This window comes from Ursus americanus, chromosome 2 (genome assembly GCF_024610735.1).
Source record: "Ursus americanus isolate L20-20 chromosome 2, mUrsAme1.1.p, whole genome shotgun sequence".
NCBI lineage: Eukaryota > Metazoa > Chordata > Mammalia > Carnivora > Ursidae > Ursus > Ursus americanus.
The window spans coordinates 97,537,344-97,557,029 of record NC_142128.1 but is presented as its reverse complement, the minus strand read 5'-3'; the positions used below and the strand labels follow the sequence as shown (position 1 = coordinate 97,557,029).

The 19,686-nt window shown below is 49.7% G+C and overlaps 1 protein-coding gene across 1 annotated transcript in view; it reads left to right on the top strand.

Annotated features, from left to right (window-relative positions):
* Positions 1-19,686, top strand: part of RCSD1 (RCSD domain containing 1) — a 73,749-nt gene that overhangs the window by 31,571 nt on the left and 22,492 nt on the right. The window contains exon 3 of the mRNA XM_045797354.2: positions 14,636-14,698. Within this exon, the coding sequence (XP_045653310.2) occupies positions 14,636-14,698 (63 nt within the window). The remainder of the gene's footprint in view (positions 1-14,635; positions 14,699-19,686) is intronic.

Sequence of the window (19,686 nt, the reverse complement as noted above, 5' to 3'; positions counted from 1 at the left end):
ATCACCCGGGACTCATCAAAAGTGCACTCCTTAATCCCATCACCTCCTTAACACATCCCTCCACCCACCTCCCCTCTCGTAACCATCAGTTTATTCTCTATAGTTAAGAGTCTGTTTCTTGGTTTCTCTCTCTCTCTCTCTCTCTCTTATTCCCCTTTGCTTGTTTTGTTTCTTAAATTCCACATGCGAGTGAAATCATGTGGTATTTGTCTTCCTCTGACTGATTTAGTTTACATAGTATTATATTCTCTCGTTCCATCCATGTTGTTGCAAATGGCAAGATTTCATTCTTTTTATGGCTGAATAATATTCCATCGTGTATATACCCCATCTTCTTCATTCATTCGTCTATCAGCGGACACTTGGGCTGCCTCCATATCCTGGCTATCGTAAATAATGCTGCTATAAACATCGGGGTGCATGTATCCCTTTGATTTAGTATTTGTGTACCCTTTGGGTAAATACCTAGTAGTGCGATTGCTGGATCGTACGTTAGTTCTATTTTTAACTTTTCAAGGAACCTCCATGCTGTTTTCCACAGTGGCTGCACCAGTTTGCATTCCCAGCAGCAGTGCAAGAGGGTTCCCCTTTCTCCACACCCTCACCAACACCTGTTGTTTCTTGTGTTTTTATTTTAGCCATGCTGACAGGTGTGTGGTCATAACTCATTGTAGTTTTGATTTGCGTTTCCCTGATGATGGATGATATTGATCTTCTTTTGGTGTGTCTGCTGGCCATCTGCATGTCTTCTTTGGAAAAATGTCTGTTCATGTCTTCTGCTCATTTTTAATTGGATTATTTGGGGTTGGGGTGTTGAATTGTATCAGTTTTTGATGTACTTGGGATACTGAGCCTTTATCGGACATGTCATTTGCAAGTATCTTCTCCCATTCCATAGGTTGCCTTTTAGTTTTATTGATTGTCTCCTTCACTGGGCTGAAGCTTTTTATCTTGATGTACTTCCAGTAGTTTATTTTTGCTTTTATTTCCCTTGCCTCAGGAGACATACCTAGAAAACTGTTGTTCTGGCTAGTGTCAGAGACCTTATTGCCTGTGTTCTCTTCTAGGATTTTTTGGTTTCAGGTCTCACATTTACGTCTTTAATCCAGTTTGAGTTTATTTTTGTGTACGGTGTGAGAAAGTGGTCTGGTTTCATTCTTTCGCATGGAGCTGTCCAGTTTTCCCAACACCATAGATCGAAGAGACTGTCCTTTTCCCATTGGAGTATTCTTTCCTGCTTTGTCCAAGACTAGTTGATGGGTGGGCTTATTCCCGGGTTTTATATTCTGTTCCATTGATCTGTGTGTCTGTTTTTGTGCCAGTACCATACCGTGATGATCACTGCAACTTTGTAACATAACCTCAAGTCCAGAATTGTGATAATGACACAATATCTTTATGGAATTACTGACTTCACCTCTTCTCCTCCCCTCTGGGCATACGTGTCCTGTCCCCTGACACTCAGGCCCTAGTTTTGATTTTTTGCGAAGATTGACAACTCACCCCAGGGTTGTTTTCAGGTATTTGTTCCCCTGCTCAAACCATATCTTCCCAAAAGATTTGGGGAGTAGCATTTAAAACTCTCATTTCAGTATTTTAAACATTTTTCTTTATGTTAATCTTATTATAAGTCTTGGCAACTTCCTTTCTTTCCTTTGAAAATAATAATGGGTGGGGAGCCTGAGTGGTTCACTTGGTTAAGTATCAACTCTTGATTTTGGCTCAGGCCATGATGTCATGGTCATGAGACTGAGCCCACATCAGGCTTCAGGCTCAGTGTGGAGTCTGCTTGAGGTTCTCTCCCTCTCCCTTTGCCTCTCTCCCCGCTCACGTTCTCTCCCTCTCAAATAAATGAATAAAATCTTTTAAAAAGAGAGAAAATGAAACAAAATAAAACAAAACAAAGCAATCATAGGCCACCCTATAAATCAGTTCTAGTTTACTCGTTCAACTACACATGCACAATTTGACGTAACGGAAATCATAGCAACACTGCTGGGTTTTCATAGGCACTGTTTTTCTTTTGATTTGCCTCCTCCAAATCAGCTTCCCTCCCCACACCCCAGCCTCCAGAAATTTCCTATAACCCTTTCTGTAGGGCACTTCATGTTCTCTAACTGTGTAAACGATTGTATATGCATTATACAAACACACTCACGTAGATACACACATACACACAATATGGCGGTGGCTTGTTGAGTTGTTGCTTCATCAGACTGGGGCCATATTGGACAGGCTTCGTGCATCTCACTGTTCTCACTGTACAATTTGTCATGGGAGTTTGGAGTGCTCTAATGCATTCTTTTTAATGGTTTCATAATAACCCGCTACGGGAATGGACTATAAACCATTTCCCTCTTCTGGGTATTTGCTGTGTTCCCAGTGTTTTGCTGCTATAATCAGTGCTGTAATCAGCCTCCACGTCCTTATATACTGGGCCTTCTCTGTTTATGGAGTAGATTCTCAGGAGCACAGGACCGAGTTGCAAGGTTTGTGTAATCTCATTTAATAAGTGTTGCCAGATAACATTGCCAAAGGGCTGTAACAACTCACAATCCCTCCAGTAATGTGTGATGGTTCCTTTTTCCCACTTCCCAAATAGTAATAGCTACTTCTCTCTCTTCCCTCCTGCCTCCCCACCCTCTCTGCCTGTCTGATAAGCATAAAGAGAAGTCTCAGTGTTCATTTAATTTCTAGTTCTCTGACAACTTACCAATTCCAGCGTCTTCTATGTGTCTTGGACTTTGGGGGTCTGCTTTTTTCTATGAGCCGCTGATTTATAGAGACATTGTTCTTGTCATTTTGTGAGAGCATTGTACACAACAGACCCCATCTCCTCTTCATCTGTGTTACAAACACTTTTTCCAATCTGTTGTTTTCTCTTTACTTCCTTTATAATATTTTTTCCATGATTTTTTTTACTTTTTTTAATAGTTAGAGGGACTTTTTTTTTTAATAGCTTCTAGGAGTTTTCTCTTGGTTAGAAAAGGGAAGTATTTCATGTTAACACTCTTTTATCCCGTACTCTGCCGTTATATCCTATGCTTCAGCTAACTAATCTCAGCGCCTTCAAAATGTCACGCACCCCAGAGCCAGGCGTGGGAATTTAGCAAAGCATGCTGGGCACTGTTATGCCAGGCTCCCCTCAGGCCACGTGTCTATTCTCTGGCTAGATCCTATCCCTGATACCAGCCTGGAATTTTTCTATCTCCAGCTCTTAGCCTCTGTCTTCTCTTCCTGCCCCTCACAGCCGTCTCCCCCATTTGCTCCTTAAATGGGATTTTTCCTTCCCTTTTCCCAGCTCTTTTCTATATTTTGTCCTTCTTTCTGCCAGGATAGAAGTGGAATGTCCCTGAACTCTCCATGCCCTCGCTCCAGGGCCTCTGAGGTCACAGGAGCCCTTCCTGCTGCCTGAGCTGGGTGGCCCATCCTTCCCTGAACATCCAACTTTGTCTCCAAAAGGATGTCTGCCCCACCGTAGGGGCTGCCCGAGTGCCTCTTTGCAGCAGGGTTTGCATTGTAAGAGCTCTGGACAAATGTTTTTCTTTCAACTCCCTGCCAGATTTAACCCTTCAGGATAAATTCTCACTACTTTGGCTTCCTGTTTACTGATAGCCTGCATTTCTCGAGCACTTTTCTTTGCCAGACTGTGTGCTAAGGCCTGTCCCCGAGATCTCACTTGATTCTTAGGCAAGCCTGTGATGTCAATGTTGCTATCCTCACTTTCCGCATGAGGCCCCTGAAATTGAAAGAGGGTCAGTCACCTGCCCATGGTCACATAAGGAGCAGGGTGGGGATATGCTTCAAAACTTGGGTCTCCAGAGCGCTATCTCTTACCAACTTCTGATTCCGTCTTAGCCCCGTATCCCGACCCCGCCATCGCTTCTTCCTGGGAACTCGGACGCAGTGACACGTACAGCCTGTGTTACTCCTCGTGCCCTTTGTCATGCCCCCCAGGGATACAACTTCTGTGCCGTCATCTTCTTAACTCTCTCCTTATTTACTCTGCTTTTGTTTCAGATTTCCCCAGCTGGACTCAGCAGGGACCACGACTGAATTTCTTTGTAACCAACCACCCCCCCCTGCCAAAATTTGTTGATTGATTGCTTTTTTTTAATTTCAATTTCCAATAGAGTTACTATACAGTGTTATATTCATTTCAGGTGTACAATATCATGATGTAACAATTCTATACATTACTCAGTAGTCATCACAATAGGCTGGACTCTTAATCCCCATCACCTGTTTCACCCATCCCCCACCCTCCCCTCTGGTGACCACCAGTTTGTTCCCTATAGTTAAGAGTCTGTGTTTTTGTTCATCTCTTAAGAGTCTGTGTTTTTGTTCATCTCTTTTTTTCTTTGTTCATTTGTTTTGTTTCTTAAAGTCCACATATGAGTGAAATCATATGGTATTTGTCTTCCTGTCTGACTTATTTCAATTAGTGTAATACTCTCTAGATCCATCCATGTTGCTGCAAATGGCAAGATAGCATTCTTTTTTAAGGCTGAGTAATAGTCCATTATATATACATACCACATCTTCTTTATCCATTCATCTATAGATGGACACTTGCATTGTTTCTATATTTGGCTGTTGTAAATAATGCTGCTATAAACATAGGGGTGCCTGTCCTTTCAAATTAGTGTTTTCGTTTTCTTTGGGTAAATACCCAGTAGTGAAATTACTGGATCACATGGCAATTCTATTTTTAATCTCTTTTTTTTTTAAAGATTTTATTTATTTATTCGACAGAGATAGAGACAGCCAGCGAGAGAGGGAACACAAGCAGGGGGAGTGGGAGAGGAAGAAGCAGGCTCCTAGCGGAGGAGCCTGATGTGGGGCTCGATCCCACAACGCCGGGATCACGCCCTGAGCCGAAGGCAGACGCTTAACCACTGTGCCACCCAGGCGCCCCTATTTTTAATTTCTTGAGGAACCTCCGTACTGTTTTCCACAGCAGCTGCACCAGTTTGCGTTCCCACCAACAATGCAGGCGGGTTCCTTTTTCTCCACATCCTCGCCAACATTTGTTGTTTCTTGTGTTTTTTGTTTTAGCCATTCTGACAGGTGTGAGGTGATACCTCATTATAGTTTTAACTTGCATTTCCTTGATGATGAGTCATGTCAAGCATCTTTTCATGTGTCTGTTGGCCATCTGGTTGCTTTTTATTTTTCAGGAACTTTCTCTAGCCTTCACTAAAATAAGGTTTAGCCATGACTCCTGGGGGCAGATATTGAATCTTCTTAAATCTTGCTTGGCTTTAAAATACCTGCAATGATGAACCTACAGAAAAGTCCCTGCTTAACTTAAATGTCTTGACTACCAAGCACGCTCTAACCCCAACAAGGGCCAGTTCTTGGCAATATGAAGTAAAATCAGTGGAAATCAGGAACAGTAACTATTGGCCTAGAAGACGCTTCCCACACACATTTTATTTAATCTTCATAATGACCCTAGGTAGTAAGGCTCCTCATTTTACAGAGGAGGGAATGAAATCTAGGGGAGACAGGTCCCTGCCGAGAGGAGCAGATCTGGGACTAGACTCTCCTTGGGACTCTCAGCCCTCACGTTGCTTCTCACCAGCCAGTGCTTGGCCAGCAGGCTGGCTGGGTCTGTCTGATGCCATTACCAGCACCATGCTGACCCTGAGATGGAATTGAGCACCATTTCCTCTCTGCCTTCTATGGGCCTTAAGGAGGTCCCGTGGCATTCCCAGATCTCTGCGTGTGAAGGGGCCTGGAAGCCCCTGAGAGAGGAGCCATCTCTCCTGGAAAAGCCGTAGCAACAGCCATCCCGGGCTCCCTGCGGTCAGTGAGCAGGTGCATGTGGGTATGCTGGAATGAGGGGGTTAAGTATTGCCTGGGATGCCACAGCTCCGTTGTCAATAAGAAAAACCAAATCATCCTATGAGTCATCTGCCCAGATATCTAGGTGATGAGCAGATTGGCTGGTGTCTACAGAGAGCCTTCTTGTGTGCAGGCGGTGGGGGTGGAACAGATGCCGAGGAGAGGATGGCAGGAGGGGGTTGGTTTATTTGTGTCTTGAGCCCTGTATTTGCTTCTTGGGCTGGGATCCATATATTCGTGCGCTCACCACTGGAAGGACCCTTCTGCTCAGAACCTGGGAGCCCCTTGTGGAAAGGGAGAGCCCTCCTCCGTCCCATGCAGTGGATCCGCATCGCCCCCAGGGCTCCCCTGCGGGCCCATTCATTCTTACAGCCCCGGATCCTGCCTCAAGCCTTCCTGCTTCAGACCTGCGATGCTCTCGATCTGGCCCAGGCACTGAGCCTGTCCCTTTGTGTGGCAGACAGCAGGCAGATAACATGCTAAGGGGCGTGAAGGAAAGAAAACCAAAGCTGTCCTCACTTCTTTGTATCACCTCCCTAATACATACACTTTAAAAGAAAACCAGAGTGAGGGTTATTCTCTGCCCGGCTGGGCGGCAGCATAGGGAGGAACCTAGCCCTCTGTGTGCAATGACTTTCCCCCTTTACCGTTGTGAATCTCCCAGCCTTGTACCCCGGTATCCAGTGTGTGGGTTGTTCTTTGTTCCTGGGTTTTCACCCACTTTCTCTTTAAGTGCTAAACCCTTCCTCGGCTGTTTGAGCCATGCCGCCTTGCTGTTCTGAGACTCTTCTTGCCCAAAGACTCACTGACCCTGGCTTGTTAAATTGGAATGTAGGGATTATACCGAATTACACATTTGATTCCTGGATTGAGAGTGGGAGAGGGTCCCCCTCTTGGACTCTTCCTCGGGAAGAGGAGAAGAGCCGTATGTAAAGCTGTGCAAGGTGTACCATGCATTTCCTTGGGATTCCTGAGCTTTCTGGCAGTTTGCTACGGTTCTGCCCAAACTTAGTTAGGCTGCTTACCAACATTGCTATCTACACAAGAAAGAGAACCTGAGTGTTCCCGGTGTTCTTCATAGTGGTGTGAACGTGGAAAATAAAGAGCGAGCTAGCTCAAGGGGCCTTAGCGAGCCCCTCATTTCACAAATGAGGAACCAAAGGGCAGGGAGGGGTGGAGAGTTCACACAGCTCCCCTGGCTGCTGGATCAGTGGCCTCCCCACCCCCAGGCTGCTCAGCTCTTGAAATAACTCATCTGGATCTTCCCTTCTGCAGGACAGAGCATGTCCTCCCAGAAACTTAACCCCTTCTTCCCACTCCCTGCACCGTCTGGACCCAAGCATGTTCCCCAGAGAGCGGCCCAAGCCATTCCCCCATGGTAGCCCCAAACAGCATCTGCTCCCACTTGAGACACTGTCCTGGTCAGACTTGGACCTGCAGGGGCAGGCACAACCCTCCCGCTCTGGCTATGGGGCTTTCCTTTTATGGCCCCTTCATGATGCAGGGTCCTGGGTGAAAGGCAAGACCCTTCCCCACCTACAGAAGCCTGAAGCAAGCTTCCCTCTGGTGGCTGGTCCTGCCCCCATTACGCCCCTCCACATCCCAGGGACATCCACACGACCCCAGCACAGGATTGGCCCTGCTGTGAGTTAGGCTGTTTGTGGCTGGAGTCCAGAATCACACTTGAGTTAGCCAGTCTGCTGTTTTGCGCGATTCAGAACATTCCCGTTTGTAAATTCCCCTGACACTAAGATGCAGTGCCAACCCACCTGGACTGCCAACTTGTTCTGCAGGATGAGAATGAAAATGACTTGGCAGCAGCAGATCCCTTCCCAGCCCTTGCAATTCTTCAACACCAACTGGCAGCAGCCTGGCGTCCCTGTAAGAAGTGCAAGCGAGTCTGCGTTGCAACTCCCACCTACCGTGTGGCAGGCAGTGCCTTAGGTGACAACAATGTGAGGGAAAGCTTATCACGTGCCAGGAATTATGTGCATTACCTCCTCTGGGCTCTATAATCCAAATAATATAATGTAGTCAGATGAGATAAGCCTTATTTTACAAGCGGGGAAACTGAGCCTCAGCAAAGTTAAGTGCCCTGCCTAAGATCACACTTCTAGTAAGAGGCAGGGTTTGGATCTGAACCCAAACTGTCTGATCAAACACCAGCTCTTAGCATCCCCAGGACCCCATAGGGGCTGTTATTCTCCACATTTTACAGATGAGACTCTAAGCAGGAAGTCAATTGCCTGAGATTTCCCCACCTGTGCTGGTAAAAACCCTGGGCTTGTCAGGCTTTGAATTCTGTGCTTTCTTCACCATTCTTGTTTGCTTTATCACATTCATAAGGTAAAATTTATACACAGTAAAATTCACCTATTTTAAGTGTACGATTTGATGTGTTGACAACCGTCTACAGTCATGTAACTACCACCACAAGACAGAGATCACAATAGAGGGGTAGAGCATTTCCATCACCTCCAAAGTTCCCTTGTACCCTTTGCAGTCAATCCTCTATCCCTACCCCTGGTCCCAGGCAATCAGTGATCTGCTCTCGGTCATTAGAGTTTTGCCTTTTAAAAATACTATGTAAATGGAATCATACTGGCAGTGTTTTGTGTCTGACTTCTTTCCGTTGGCATGCTGCTTTCGAGATTCATCCATGTTGTGCGTATCACTGGTTCATTCCTTTTGGCTGAGTAGTATTCTGTGATACAACACACAATATGTTTGTTTACCCACTCACCAGTTGATGGACATTTGGGTTGTTTCTAGATCTGGGCCATTAATAATGAAACCGCTCTAAATATTTGCATACGAGTTTTTATGTGGACATATGTTTTCATTTCTCTTGGGCGAATACCTAAGAGTGGGATTGTTGGGCTGTTCAGTTAGTGTACATTTAACTTGATGAGAAGCTCCCAAAGTATTTTTCTAAGTGGCTGTCCCATTTAGCATCCTCACCAATGGTATGAGCGTTCCAGTTGCTCCGTAGCCTCCCCAACATTTGGTATCGTCAGTTGGTTGCATCTTAGCCGTCGTGTGGGTGTGTAGTCGTGTCTCTTTGCAGTTCTAATTTGCATTTACTTAATCACTAATAAGCTTATTAGCCACTCATATATCTTTTCTGCTGAAGTGTCTGTTCAAATCCTTTGCCCATTTGTTTTACTGGGTTGTCTGTCTTATTATTACCAAATTTGATGAGTACTTTTTTTTTAAGATTTTTTATTTATTTATTTCACAGAGATAGACAGCCAGCGAGAGAGGGAACACAAGCAGGGAGCGTGGGAGAGGAAGAAGCAGGCTCCCAGCGGAGGAGCCTGATGTGGGGCTAGATCCCAGAACACTCGGGATCATGCCCTGAGCCAAAGGCAGACGCTTAACGACTGTGCTACCCAGGCACCCCTGATGAGTACTTTTTAATCCCAAAATGTGAATTCCCAAATGCTCTTCTGCTGGAGGCAGATTGGTATCATGGTTAGGAACACAGGCTTTCATAGAGCATCTGCGCGTGCATGCTAAGCCTGCCATGAGGAGCTGTGCAGTATTGGGCCAATGACTTGAGCTCTCTGTGTTCTTACCAGCAAATTGGAGGTGATTGCAAAACCCATGTCCCAGGGATGTCGTGAGAATTGGAAGAGGTGATCTTGACACAGCCCCTGGCATGATAAAGATTCAGCAGATGAGCTGCTTTATTACTGTGGAGAAAATACATGGCAAAAGGTTACTATTACTAATCAAAAACCAGTTTCTAAAGAGAGACATGTGAGCAATGGTAGCAGGCGTGGATAGGTCACTCAGTGTCGACAGTGCTGGGTACAGCGGGGACCTGAGCAGCCCCGCAATCCCTGCATGCAGGTGTGGACTCAGGTAGGACTGCTGTCCTGGAGTGCTCTCAGGTGGCACCTGGAGGGGACCCTCCCACTGTGAATCAGCCCCAGGCCCAAAGGGAGCAGCTAGAGCAAAGGGCAGAGGTAAAAGAGAGGTCTGGCCATCGACAAGCCTCTGCAGGCTGAAGGCCAGACTCTCTACCCTTCCAGTCTCCCCTTTTCACGCCAGGGAGGCCACAGTTTTGCTCTATAAAACCCAACAGACCTTTCAAGCGAAGCCACTGCACTCAACTTGGCAGTCTTCTTTTCTCTTCTTTGATGGATGTGGCAAGAGGAGATAGGAGCGATCATTACATAACAGCTTCAAGACCCCTTTGGCCCCATCCCAGCTGAGTAGGCTCCTAGGGCAGGTAGAGCCTAGCCCATGCACGGCGCGACTTTGATGCACCGGAGACTGGGGACTTCTGCGTAGAGCGGCCCAGCAGCAAAGGCGTGGAGGACAGCTGCAGAGCCCAGACCAGGGCTGTGGATTTCAGATCCACTGGGGCAGATATCCCTCTACTTTGACAGGGGACTCATGCCTCCTTTTGCCTCAGTTTGCCCCTTGGTGAAATGTGTCTGAAAATATCAACAGCCAACACAAAGATTCAACCACTCTGGATACAGAAATAGACGCATTTTAAGTACATTTTAGGTGTGTCATGTTTTAGGATAAATTAAGGTTATTAAAACTGGAGATGACAGATACCCAGGGATGGGAACCTGAAATTATGATGCCTTGCCTAGCTCCAGGTAAAGACCGGGGCTCAGATTGCTAAGTATTAGATCCAGCAAGGAAGATCTCATTCTCTGCCCTCTGGTTACTATTCCAGTGACCCTGGGTGAGTCAATGAGCCTTAATGAAAATATTCAAGTGTGGTACGCCCAGAGTCTACCCTGGCTGACCCTCTTGTTTCCATTTTCACTTCAAGGTCCTGATCTATATTTAACAAGCTTGCACAGTGTCAGCCCAGTGCTGTTGGCCAATCCTGCCGTGCCCTTCATTTCTTCATTCATTCCTTTACTGGTATTTACTGAGCACTTACTATGGGCCAGGCAGTGGGTGGGGGTAGGAACATGAATAATATATGGTCCCTGAGCCCAGAGATTACAGCAGAAGGAGGCAACCTTGCAGACTGTGGGCATTGGCTCAGCTCTCTGAGCTCCAACCTCCTTTCATTTCCTCAAACACCTGTTCTGGTTCCTTGGCTTTTTTATCATCTCCACTCAGAATGCTCTTGGCTACTCCCTCCCCTCCCTTCCACACACACCTTGCTTGCATCCCTTCTACTTACTCCCCCCGCTCCTTTCCCTTTGTATCATTTTCTGCCCTGATGAACAATACGCTGGGCGTAAAACTAAGGATGGTTGTTGAATGCATGGCTCCCTCACTAACTTCCATGAGGAAAGGACCAGGGTCCTCTGGTTCGTTGTTATATCCCAGCGCAGGAAGAATGGATGGATGGATGGATGGATGGATGGATGGATGGATGAACGAATGAGTCCTAGATGTGGTGAAACAACAGGAGGGAGCAGAGGGCCCAGCAGTGCGGCCTGCCCATGGTGACCCAAGCCACAGAGCGTCCAGAGGGGCTCCCTGCGGGGAGTCCAGCTTGAGACTGGGAGGGAGGAGGGGAGGCCAGGCGGGCTGCTGTAACAGGAGAGGCCACAGCTGACTGGGACGCAGGCCCGGGTCCTTGGGTGACTTGTTCTAATCTTAGAAGGTATGTCTCGGCTTTCCACTGCAGCCCGAAGGACAAATGTCCCAGACCCCAGGACACACTCTGACTGCTTGTCACTCCCACTCGGGAAGCAGAAATGGCTCCCGCGGGGGTACTCACGCGGTGGCTCAGGTGGCCGCAGCTACCCCAGGCGGCTCCCTGGCGTCCACCCCACCCCTCAGTCTTCGAGGGGCTCTCAGTGAAATCAGCTTTACTATGGGACTAAGCAGCGTGAGAGGAGCACGGGACAGGCCGTTTGTGAACTTACTTTGAAGAGCCAAGGATAACAGGTTGATTTGCTAGCCTCAGAGGGGGAAAGCCCCCTAAATCACCCCTACAGGCCATGCAGTCACTTCCATCACACTTCCCCGCTTTGCCCTACAAAGAAAGAACAAAAATGACAAGAAGCTCAGCGGTTCAGAGGCCGCCTGATGGACAAGGCTGGGGTTGATCTGCTCCTCCATCCCACTGTGGGAGGAGCGGGGGGCGAGGTGACAGTGGCCTGGAGAGCCCAGCCTGGAGGCCACGTCCTCACCCCAGCCCCTTCTCCATCTCTTTACAACCTTCGCTCACCGTCACCTTGTAGCAGGAGCCAAGTCTCAAACCCAGGTCCCTCTGCCTCCAGAAATCCCTGGCAGGCACTTGGGCCAGGGGGCTGTCCCCTGCCCCTCCTGGGTGCCCTCCCCTCCCAGGGCCAGCCCTGCCTCTCACAGTCCTGCTCCCCTCGTCCCCAGGCTCCCCTCTCTGGAAAGGGCACCCCTGTGCACCGGCAGCCAGAGCCAGCGACCTGGACAGGATTCTGGCTCCTCCCCGTGCCACCTGGTCAGTCCCCCATCCTGGTTTGTAATCCTTTCTCCTAACTTGCTTTTGAGTCCTGTCCCCATGGTCCCTTCCCAGTGCAGGCCAGCATCCCCTTAGTCCAGCAGACTCCTGAGATCAGCAGAATGTGGGCCCCAGCCCGATGGCTCTAAAGCCATCCTTACTTAAGACAGCCACGAATTCCCAAGCGATGTCTTGCTCATGGTCACCATTGAGTACTGTTCTCTTCTCTGCAAAGTCCTCATGCTCACTGTCCTAAAAGGCCAGCAGACCTAAGCTCCCACCAGTCCGTTCACCCGTGAGCCCCTGGAGTCTCGGCCGTGTGGTGGGGACTCATGTACATCTTCTGGGTGGCTGAGTCCACCAACTCTGCCTCTCGAGGCTCTTCCTTTACCCACAAACGTGGGCTGTAGACACTTCCAGTTCCCGCCCTACCCCTTTAGAAAGCACCTGCCAGCTAGCCTCTGCTAGAGGCTGCAGGGTGGCAGGAGGGTCCTCATGACGCCAGCCACCGAACAACTGCAAACCCGTGTCTGCGGACTCCTGACCTTCAAGACCCTGCGGCCCCTGTCACCAGAATTTCTTTCACCCTGGCCACTGCCCCAGGAAGTTGTCGGCCCTCGACCTTTCTCAGGGTCTCAGCCCCCTTCCTGTTCCTCCACGTTTGCTCTTCCCAAATGCACCCCCTGTCTCCCTTGGCACATCCAGACTCAGCAAGAGGCCTGGCCCCGTGAAAGCGTCTCTCAGGACCACCTCTGCGGGCGGCAGGGGCTGCCCGTGTCCTCACTGTCCGCCTTTTATCACAATGGCAACAGCTTCCAAACTGGGCCCCTGTTCCCAGTCCATCTATTTCTCAGCCAGAGGGAACATCAAAATAAATCCCGTGGTTTTGCTTAAAACCCTCTGATGACTTTGCAAGGCCCATAGAACAGGGTCCCCGCTGAGAGGGCCCTTCCCAGTCTGGCCACTGTTTTCCCTCCAGCCTCCTCATCCCTCACACCTCAAGCCCTGCACCAGGCTTAGGGACCTCTTGTGCTTTCTAAGAGGCCTCACTGCCTTCACACACACTGCTCCCTTGGTGGGAGAGGGACCAGCTATGCTCATCCCTCAAGCTTGGCCAGGTTGGTGCTTCCTCCTGGAAGCCTTCCCGGACGCCTCTGGTCAGGGTGGTGCCCAGCCTGTGCTCTTCACCCTGGCCTTCTCCAATCACAGCATCCTCAACTCAGTGTCACCTCTTCCCCCTTCTCCTCCTCCTCAGGGAGGTGTCCTGTGACCACACGCACAGAAGGCGTCCCCAGCACCCCCTCTCTCTGGCAGACCACTCAGGGCATTAGCACCACTCCCATACTCTGCATTCACTTGCTCATTTGTTCACTACTGGTCCCTCCACCAAATGTGGGTTCCAGTGAGAGCAGGGTGCCCACAGCTCAGAGAGCACGGTGAGCGGGTGCTCAGCAAGCCCTGGCCGGCTCGCCGTGGTCCTTCCCCATGGCCATGGCCAATGTAGCCAACTGTAGCTTAAACAGTAGCAGTCTGTCACCTTGCAGGTCTGCGGGTCACAAGTGTGAAATGGGTCTCATTGCACTAAAATCAAGCTGTTGGCAGGGCTGTGTTTCTTCTGGAGACTCTAGGGGGAGAAATTGCTTCCCTTCTGTTTCCAGCTCTGAGGCTGCCTGCCTGTCTCGGCTGCGGCCCCTCCACCTTCAGGGCCAGCGGGGATGGGTTGGGCCCTCCCCACAGCCTCACTCGCTCGGACACTCAGTCCCCGCCACTCTCCTCTGCCACATAGGAAGCCTCCTGACTGCACTGGGACCGCCCAGCTCATTCAGGACAATCTCCCTATTTTAAGGGCAGCGGATTAGCACCCTAATTCCATCTGCTACCTTCGTTCCCCTTTGTCACAGAACATGCCACACTCACAGGTCCCCGGGATTCGGATGCGGACATCTTTGGGGGCCACTATTCTGCCTACCATGCAGATCTATCACACTTTAAATACGTTCCCCAGTAGCCCATAAACTCTGGGGTGCAGGCAGTACCCATCGTGGCCCTCTCTGTCTCCCCTCACCCAGTGTGCGTTCACCATCACGTCCGTAGAGCCTTGCAACCACCCCGTGAGGAGGGTGAGGCAGGCATTATCCCCACTGTACAGATGAGGAGGCCGAAGCTTCAAGAGCCCACGTGAGTTGACCAAAGTCACACAACAACAGGGGCAGATCCAAGACCGTGCCCAGGACCTGCATAGTGTCCTCACCAGCCAGCCTCCCAGCGCTCCCTGCATGAGGTGGTAACAAGCAATAGTCATGATCAGGAGCAGGAGAAGAAGAGGAGGAGAGGAGAAGGAAGATGACGATGGAAACACACTTTCTGTTTCAACAGCACCGCCTTCGAAGAGCAGCGGCAGAACCTTCTCATCGCCCGAGGGCTGCAGAATGGGTGGAAGTACGTGCTATCGTACCCCCTGCCTCCAGAGGGTTCCTCCTACACGGCAAATCTTACAGCTCCCCCATCACGATGTGGTATTAGCTCACCCCCGCCTGGGGAATAAGGTCCACATTCCCGAGCACGGCTGCAGCACCGCGGCTTTCTGGAGCACGTCCCGGGAGGTGTGGGTCTAGCACGGAGGACGGTCACAGCAGGTGTTGGCTTTGAGGGCCACTGTCACCTCCTGTCCTCCTCATCACAACACAGTGAGACAGGGATTACCAACCTGATTGTACAGGTAATGAAATCGAGACTCAGAGACATCAAGGTTTGCGCGAGGTCACCCAGACAGCTAAGACGTAAGCGCTAGAGCCTGAATTAAAACTTGGCTATGCCTCCCCCCTGGACAAGCCACATCTTTCTATCTCTCTACCTCTCTTTCATTCCCTTTCCACTTAGACCATGTTGAACCAATTAACATTTCCCAAAGACATAGTCATTTTTCCACGCTTTGACACTTTGCACCTGCCTGTCCATCCCCTGTGCCTGATATGACCTCCTCCCCCTTCCCCCCCACTCCCTCCGTCCCTCCTGCCAAGCTCTTATTTACCCTTCAAGGTTGCTTAAGCATCACTTCCTCCGTGAAGTTTTCCCTGATTTACTCACACGACCTAAGTGCCCCTTCTCCTAAGCTTCCACTGCAGGGACATACAGTCCCGTTACAGCCACGGTCTTTCGGCAGTATGGTAATTGTATTATTCTGTCTTTCAGCTAAACTAGCAGCTCCTTGAGCTCCAGGTCCATGAACTTTCAACTTTATATCCCCACACTTAGTCAGTGCTGGGCACAGGAAAGGTGCTCAGTAAATATTCACTGAGTAAAGAAGCGAACGACCGTGAATTGAGTGCCACCTAAGCGTCAGGCCCTCACTGGGTGCCTGACATCCAGCTCGTTCTGTCCTCCTCGCAAACCTATAAGGCACCTGATTGCATAATCAGCCCCTCCAGCAGCAAGTTGGAAGAGCCTCCTAGATGGGCTGCAGCTGCAAGGCATGCTGGGAGCCTGGGGAAGCCGGAGCTGTGGGTGGAGGGTGCTGAGCACAAGGAAGGGAAGTCAGGAACATAGAAACAGAGCTGGCTTCTCTCCACGGGCCTCTCCCACCCCCAAGCCAACAAGCTCTGTCGAGAGAGAATTTACATCCCATACAATTCTTCCATTTAAAGGGTAAAATTCGATGTTTTTTAGTATATTCACAGAACTGTGCAACCATCATTATGGCCAATTTTATAACATTCACCAAAAAAGATACCCCATACGCCTTAGCACTCAGCCCACCTCCTTGTCTTCCCATCCCCTCCAGCCCTGCACAACCACCACTCTGTAGTAATCTACGACAGAGTCATCTATTACTACCAGGAACCTACTCTCTGCCTCCTTAGTTTTGCTTATTTTGGACATTTCGTATGAGTGGAATCATGCAATGTGTGGTCTTCTGGGACTGGCTTTTCTTTCACTGAGCAAGCATCATGTCTTCAAGGTTCATCCGCATTGTAGTGTGATCAATACTCATTCCTTCTCATGGCCAAGTAAGAGTCCAGTACATGGGTATGCCCCAGTTGCTTATCCATTCATCAGTGAGTGGCCATGGACTTGATATTTGATCCACCTGTTTTGATTTGACACAGAGCTTTGGACAGTTGGGATGTGTATGTATTCATGACCTATGTCGTGACCCTAAGAAGCGTAAAATTAAACTTAGCGTTGTGTACTGTTCCGATCGCTCATTACTGAGCACATCAGTTTCCCAGTGATAGTTTCAACACTCAGTGATGGAGTGTCTGTTGAGAGTCTGCCTTGGTAATAAGATAGGCAACTAAAATGGCTGAGTCAAGATGGCCCCACTCCTGTGCTACAGATGGCAGGAAACAGCAGGGAGCACATCTTAGCCAGCCCGGGCTCCCCCTGAGGCTTCGGTGACCCAAAGGGAATGGGAGAGCAAGAGTAGACTAGAAGAGACCCTGGACACCCCTTGGCATATTCAGGAGAGCCACTAAATAGCCAGCATTTAGTAACAGCTAACGATTCATGCCATGCCCTGTTCTAAGCATTTTACATGCATGAACTCCTTAAATCCCTCCAATGACCATATATCATGGGTGCTACCATCATCATCCGAATTTCACAGGTAGAAACTGAGGCACAGTGCTCACTTCAGCAACATGTGTACTAAAAGGGGTGCCTGGGAGGCTGGTTGGTTAAGCGTCTGCCTTTGGCTCAGGTCATGATCCCAGGGTCCTGAGATCGAGCCCCGCATCCGCATCCGGCTCCCTGCTCAGCAGGGAAACCGCTCCTCCCTCTCCCTGTGCCCCTCCCCCACACTCATGCCCTTGCTCGCTCTCTCTTTCTCTCTCTCAAATAAATAAAATCTTTAAAAAAAAGAAACTGAGGCACAAAAAAGCTAGGTAACTTGTCCAAAGCCACAGAACTAGTAAATGCAGAGCCAGGATTTGAACCCAGGCAGTCTGGCTCCAAGCCTGAGCTCTGCGCTCTACTGCCCCACCTAGAGCCTGAGACATCGTCAGCTGTGCACTCCTCCAGGGATTGACAGGGCTAATTCTAAATCTTGTGGGGACTCTGGGGATTCTAGCCACTTCCTGGTGTCTATAGGAGAATGATGGCACAGCCTCCAGGAAACAGGGCACGTGTTGCATATTGGGTTGGAATTCTGTTTACAAATGAGGAAATTGGGGTCAGCAAGACCCACGACCAGTACGCTTGAAAGCCAAGATGAGAACCCAGATTTGACTCTGAATTCGTTGTTCTTTCCACTTCTATCAAATTGGCCCTTTGCACCCCCAGCTCTGCCAGACTCAAAGTAAATGTGTTTTGCTTGTGCTTGTCCAATAGGTAATGGGTTTGATAGAGAAATTTAACTTATCTTATCTCCCAAATGACATTTATAAGGTCCTATCACTGTCATGGCACTCGGGATGACCAGCGCTGTACCACTTCTCTGTTGTCTTCTCTGTTGTCCCTGCTGTGACTCGGGAACACACCTGGGCCCTAACCCAGCCCGTGTCACCACCATGAGCCCTGCTGACCCTGCCTGGATGCCCTGCCACGCACCTGAGGCTGTGGGCTACACTGTTTCGAAGGCTGTGGGCTACTACTGACCACTAACACGTCAGTAGTGTGTCCCCCTGACCCAGGGCTGCTAAACTCTGTCCACCCTGCTGGGTTTCAGCCACACCCTGGGAGGAAGTGGGAAGCCCTTAAAGGTCCTCAGGAGGGATGCACTCCCCGGGGCAGGGGTCTGTGAGACCTTCATGTGAGCACAGTCCCCTACCTGGGTTTCCCCGGGAGAGAATCTCAGAGCCCAAGGACCTGCTATTTTCAGATCCCTACAAATGGGCAGGTAGGGGATATTGGGGACTTTTTTGGGCTGACATGAAATATTTGAGCAGCGTTCCCACACACCGTTTCTATTCCTCTGCCTCACCTTATGGCCGTTCTTCCCCTCCTCCACCTCTCCAATGCCACTTCCTCCAAAAAAAGGCCATTTACCCCGTAAGGGCCACCATGGGTATCCCCATGCCTGCTGTGATGTCTGTAGGAGCTCAAGAAATGGTCAAGAAGGGACTCAACAGCACGGGGGATGGACGCAACGTTTTTTCAGTCCAGTGACATCCCAGGATTTCTTACCTTCTGTCACCTGAGCCCCAGAACTCTTCTGGTCCCGACTCATCCCATCTGCGGTCTGCAGGCAAACGTCAGCCAGGCCGGCGGCCTCTCCTTTGTGAGCGAAAGCCAGCTCGGTGCTAATAAGGACACGGCCCAGAGTTCAGTCTGTGGACTCTTCTTTTCCCTATTCCGTGCACCTTCTGATTTTATCTAGTCCCGTGCCTGCGAATCCCAGCTCTAACGAGTGGCTTTCCGAGTTTTGTGTCCAGCCCGGACGCCTCCTCTGAGCTCCAGACTTGGTTACTTTTGGCTCCCTCTACTGCTTCTCCACTTGGATGGATGCAAACGTTTCAAACGTTCACGACCAAGAAAGAGCTGTTCGTCCCCTGTCTACCCTTACTCACATTTCTCTCCCCAACCCAGGAAAAAATACCCCTGTATCCCGTTGTCCCAGTCAGACTTCAGGAGTCGTCCTTGGCCGCTCCTTTCCCTTGTTCCCCAGACCCAGTGCATCAGTAATTCTGCACTGTCCTGCCCCCAGATCCCCCCTCTGACCCCTGCCTGCCGCGAGCCTGGCTACCCCACCGCTAGCGCCCAGCAGACCGTCTGCAGAAGCTCTCTCCCGGCCTCTCCGCTTCCACTCCCATCCGGCCTCCAGAAGGCCTCTTGTGTGTGACCCGGCTCACGGCCCTCCTTGAAACCCTCCGAATGGCGTTCTGTGTCCTCAGAATAAAGTACAAATTGCTTCCCCCAGTGTGGCCCCCAGGCTGCCTCTCAGACTTACCTCCCTCGTCTCATGGACACACCGTGTCTCTGTCGTGCTTGTCACTCTGGCCCTCAGCCTTTGTTTACGTCTGTTTTCTGCTCAGGAGAGTTTTCCTTCCCATCTTTTCCCCAGCCGGGATTTAACTCAGATGACCCCTCTTCATAAATGTCTTCTCGCACCCCCAGAGATAAAATGGCCTATTTTAGCTCTTCCTTGGCATTTAACGAGTCATCTTGTTTAGCTGCGTATATGTTTGTCGTTTGTGTCCCTTCCTGGAGAGGGTAAGGACTCTGTCTTGTTTACTGTTACACCCCAGGGCCTAGAACAGCAGGTGTTTATTGATGACAGAATATATTAATGACCGAGTAAGAGAACCCTTCCAGGAAAGGTCTAGAGGTACTCAGCATGTTGGTCTGGAAAGAGCTGGAGCTTTGGTATGTAGGTTAAGTCTGGTGCTGGCGCTTCCTGACTTGAATAGCAAGTTACTCAGCAACTCGGGTGGTTTCTTCTTCTGGAAGAGGTGTTGTGAGAGTCACAGCAAGTGTACCAAGTGCCGTAG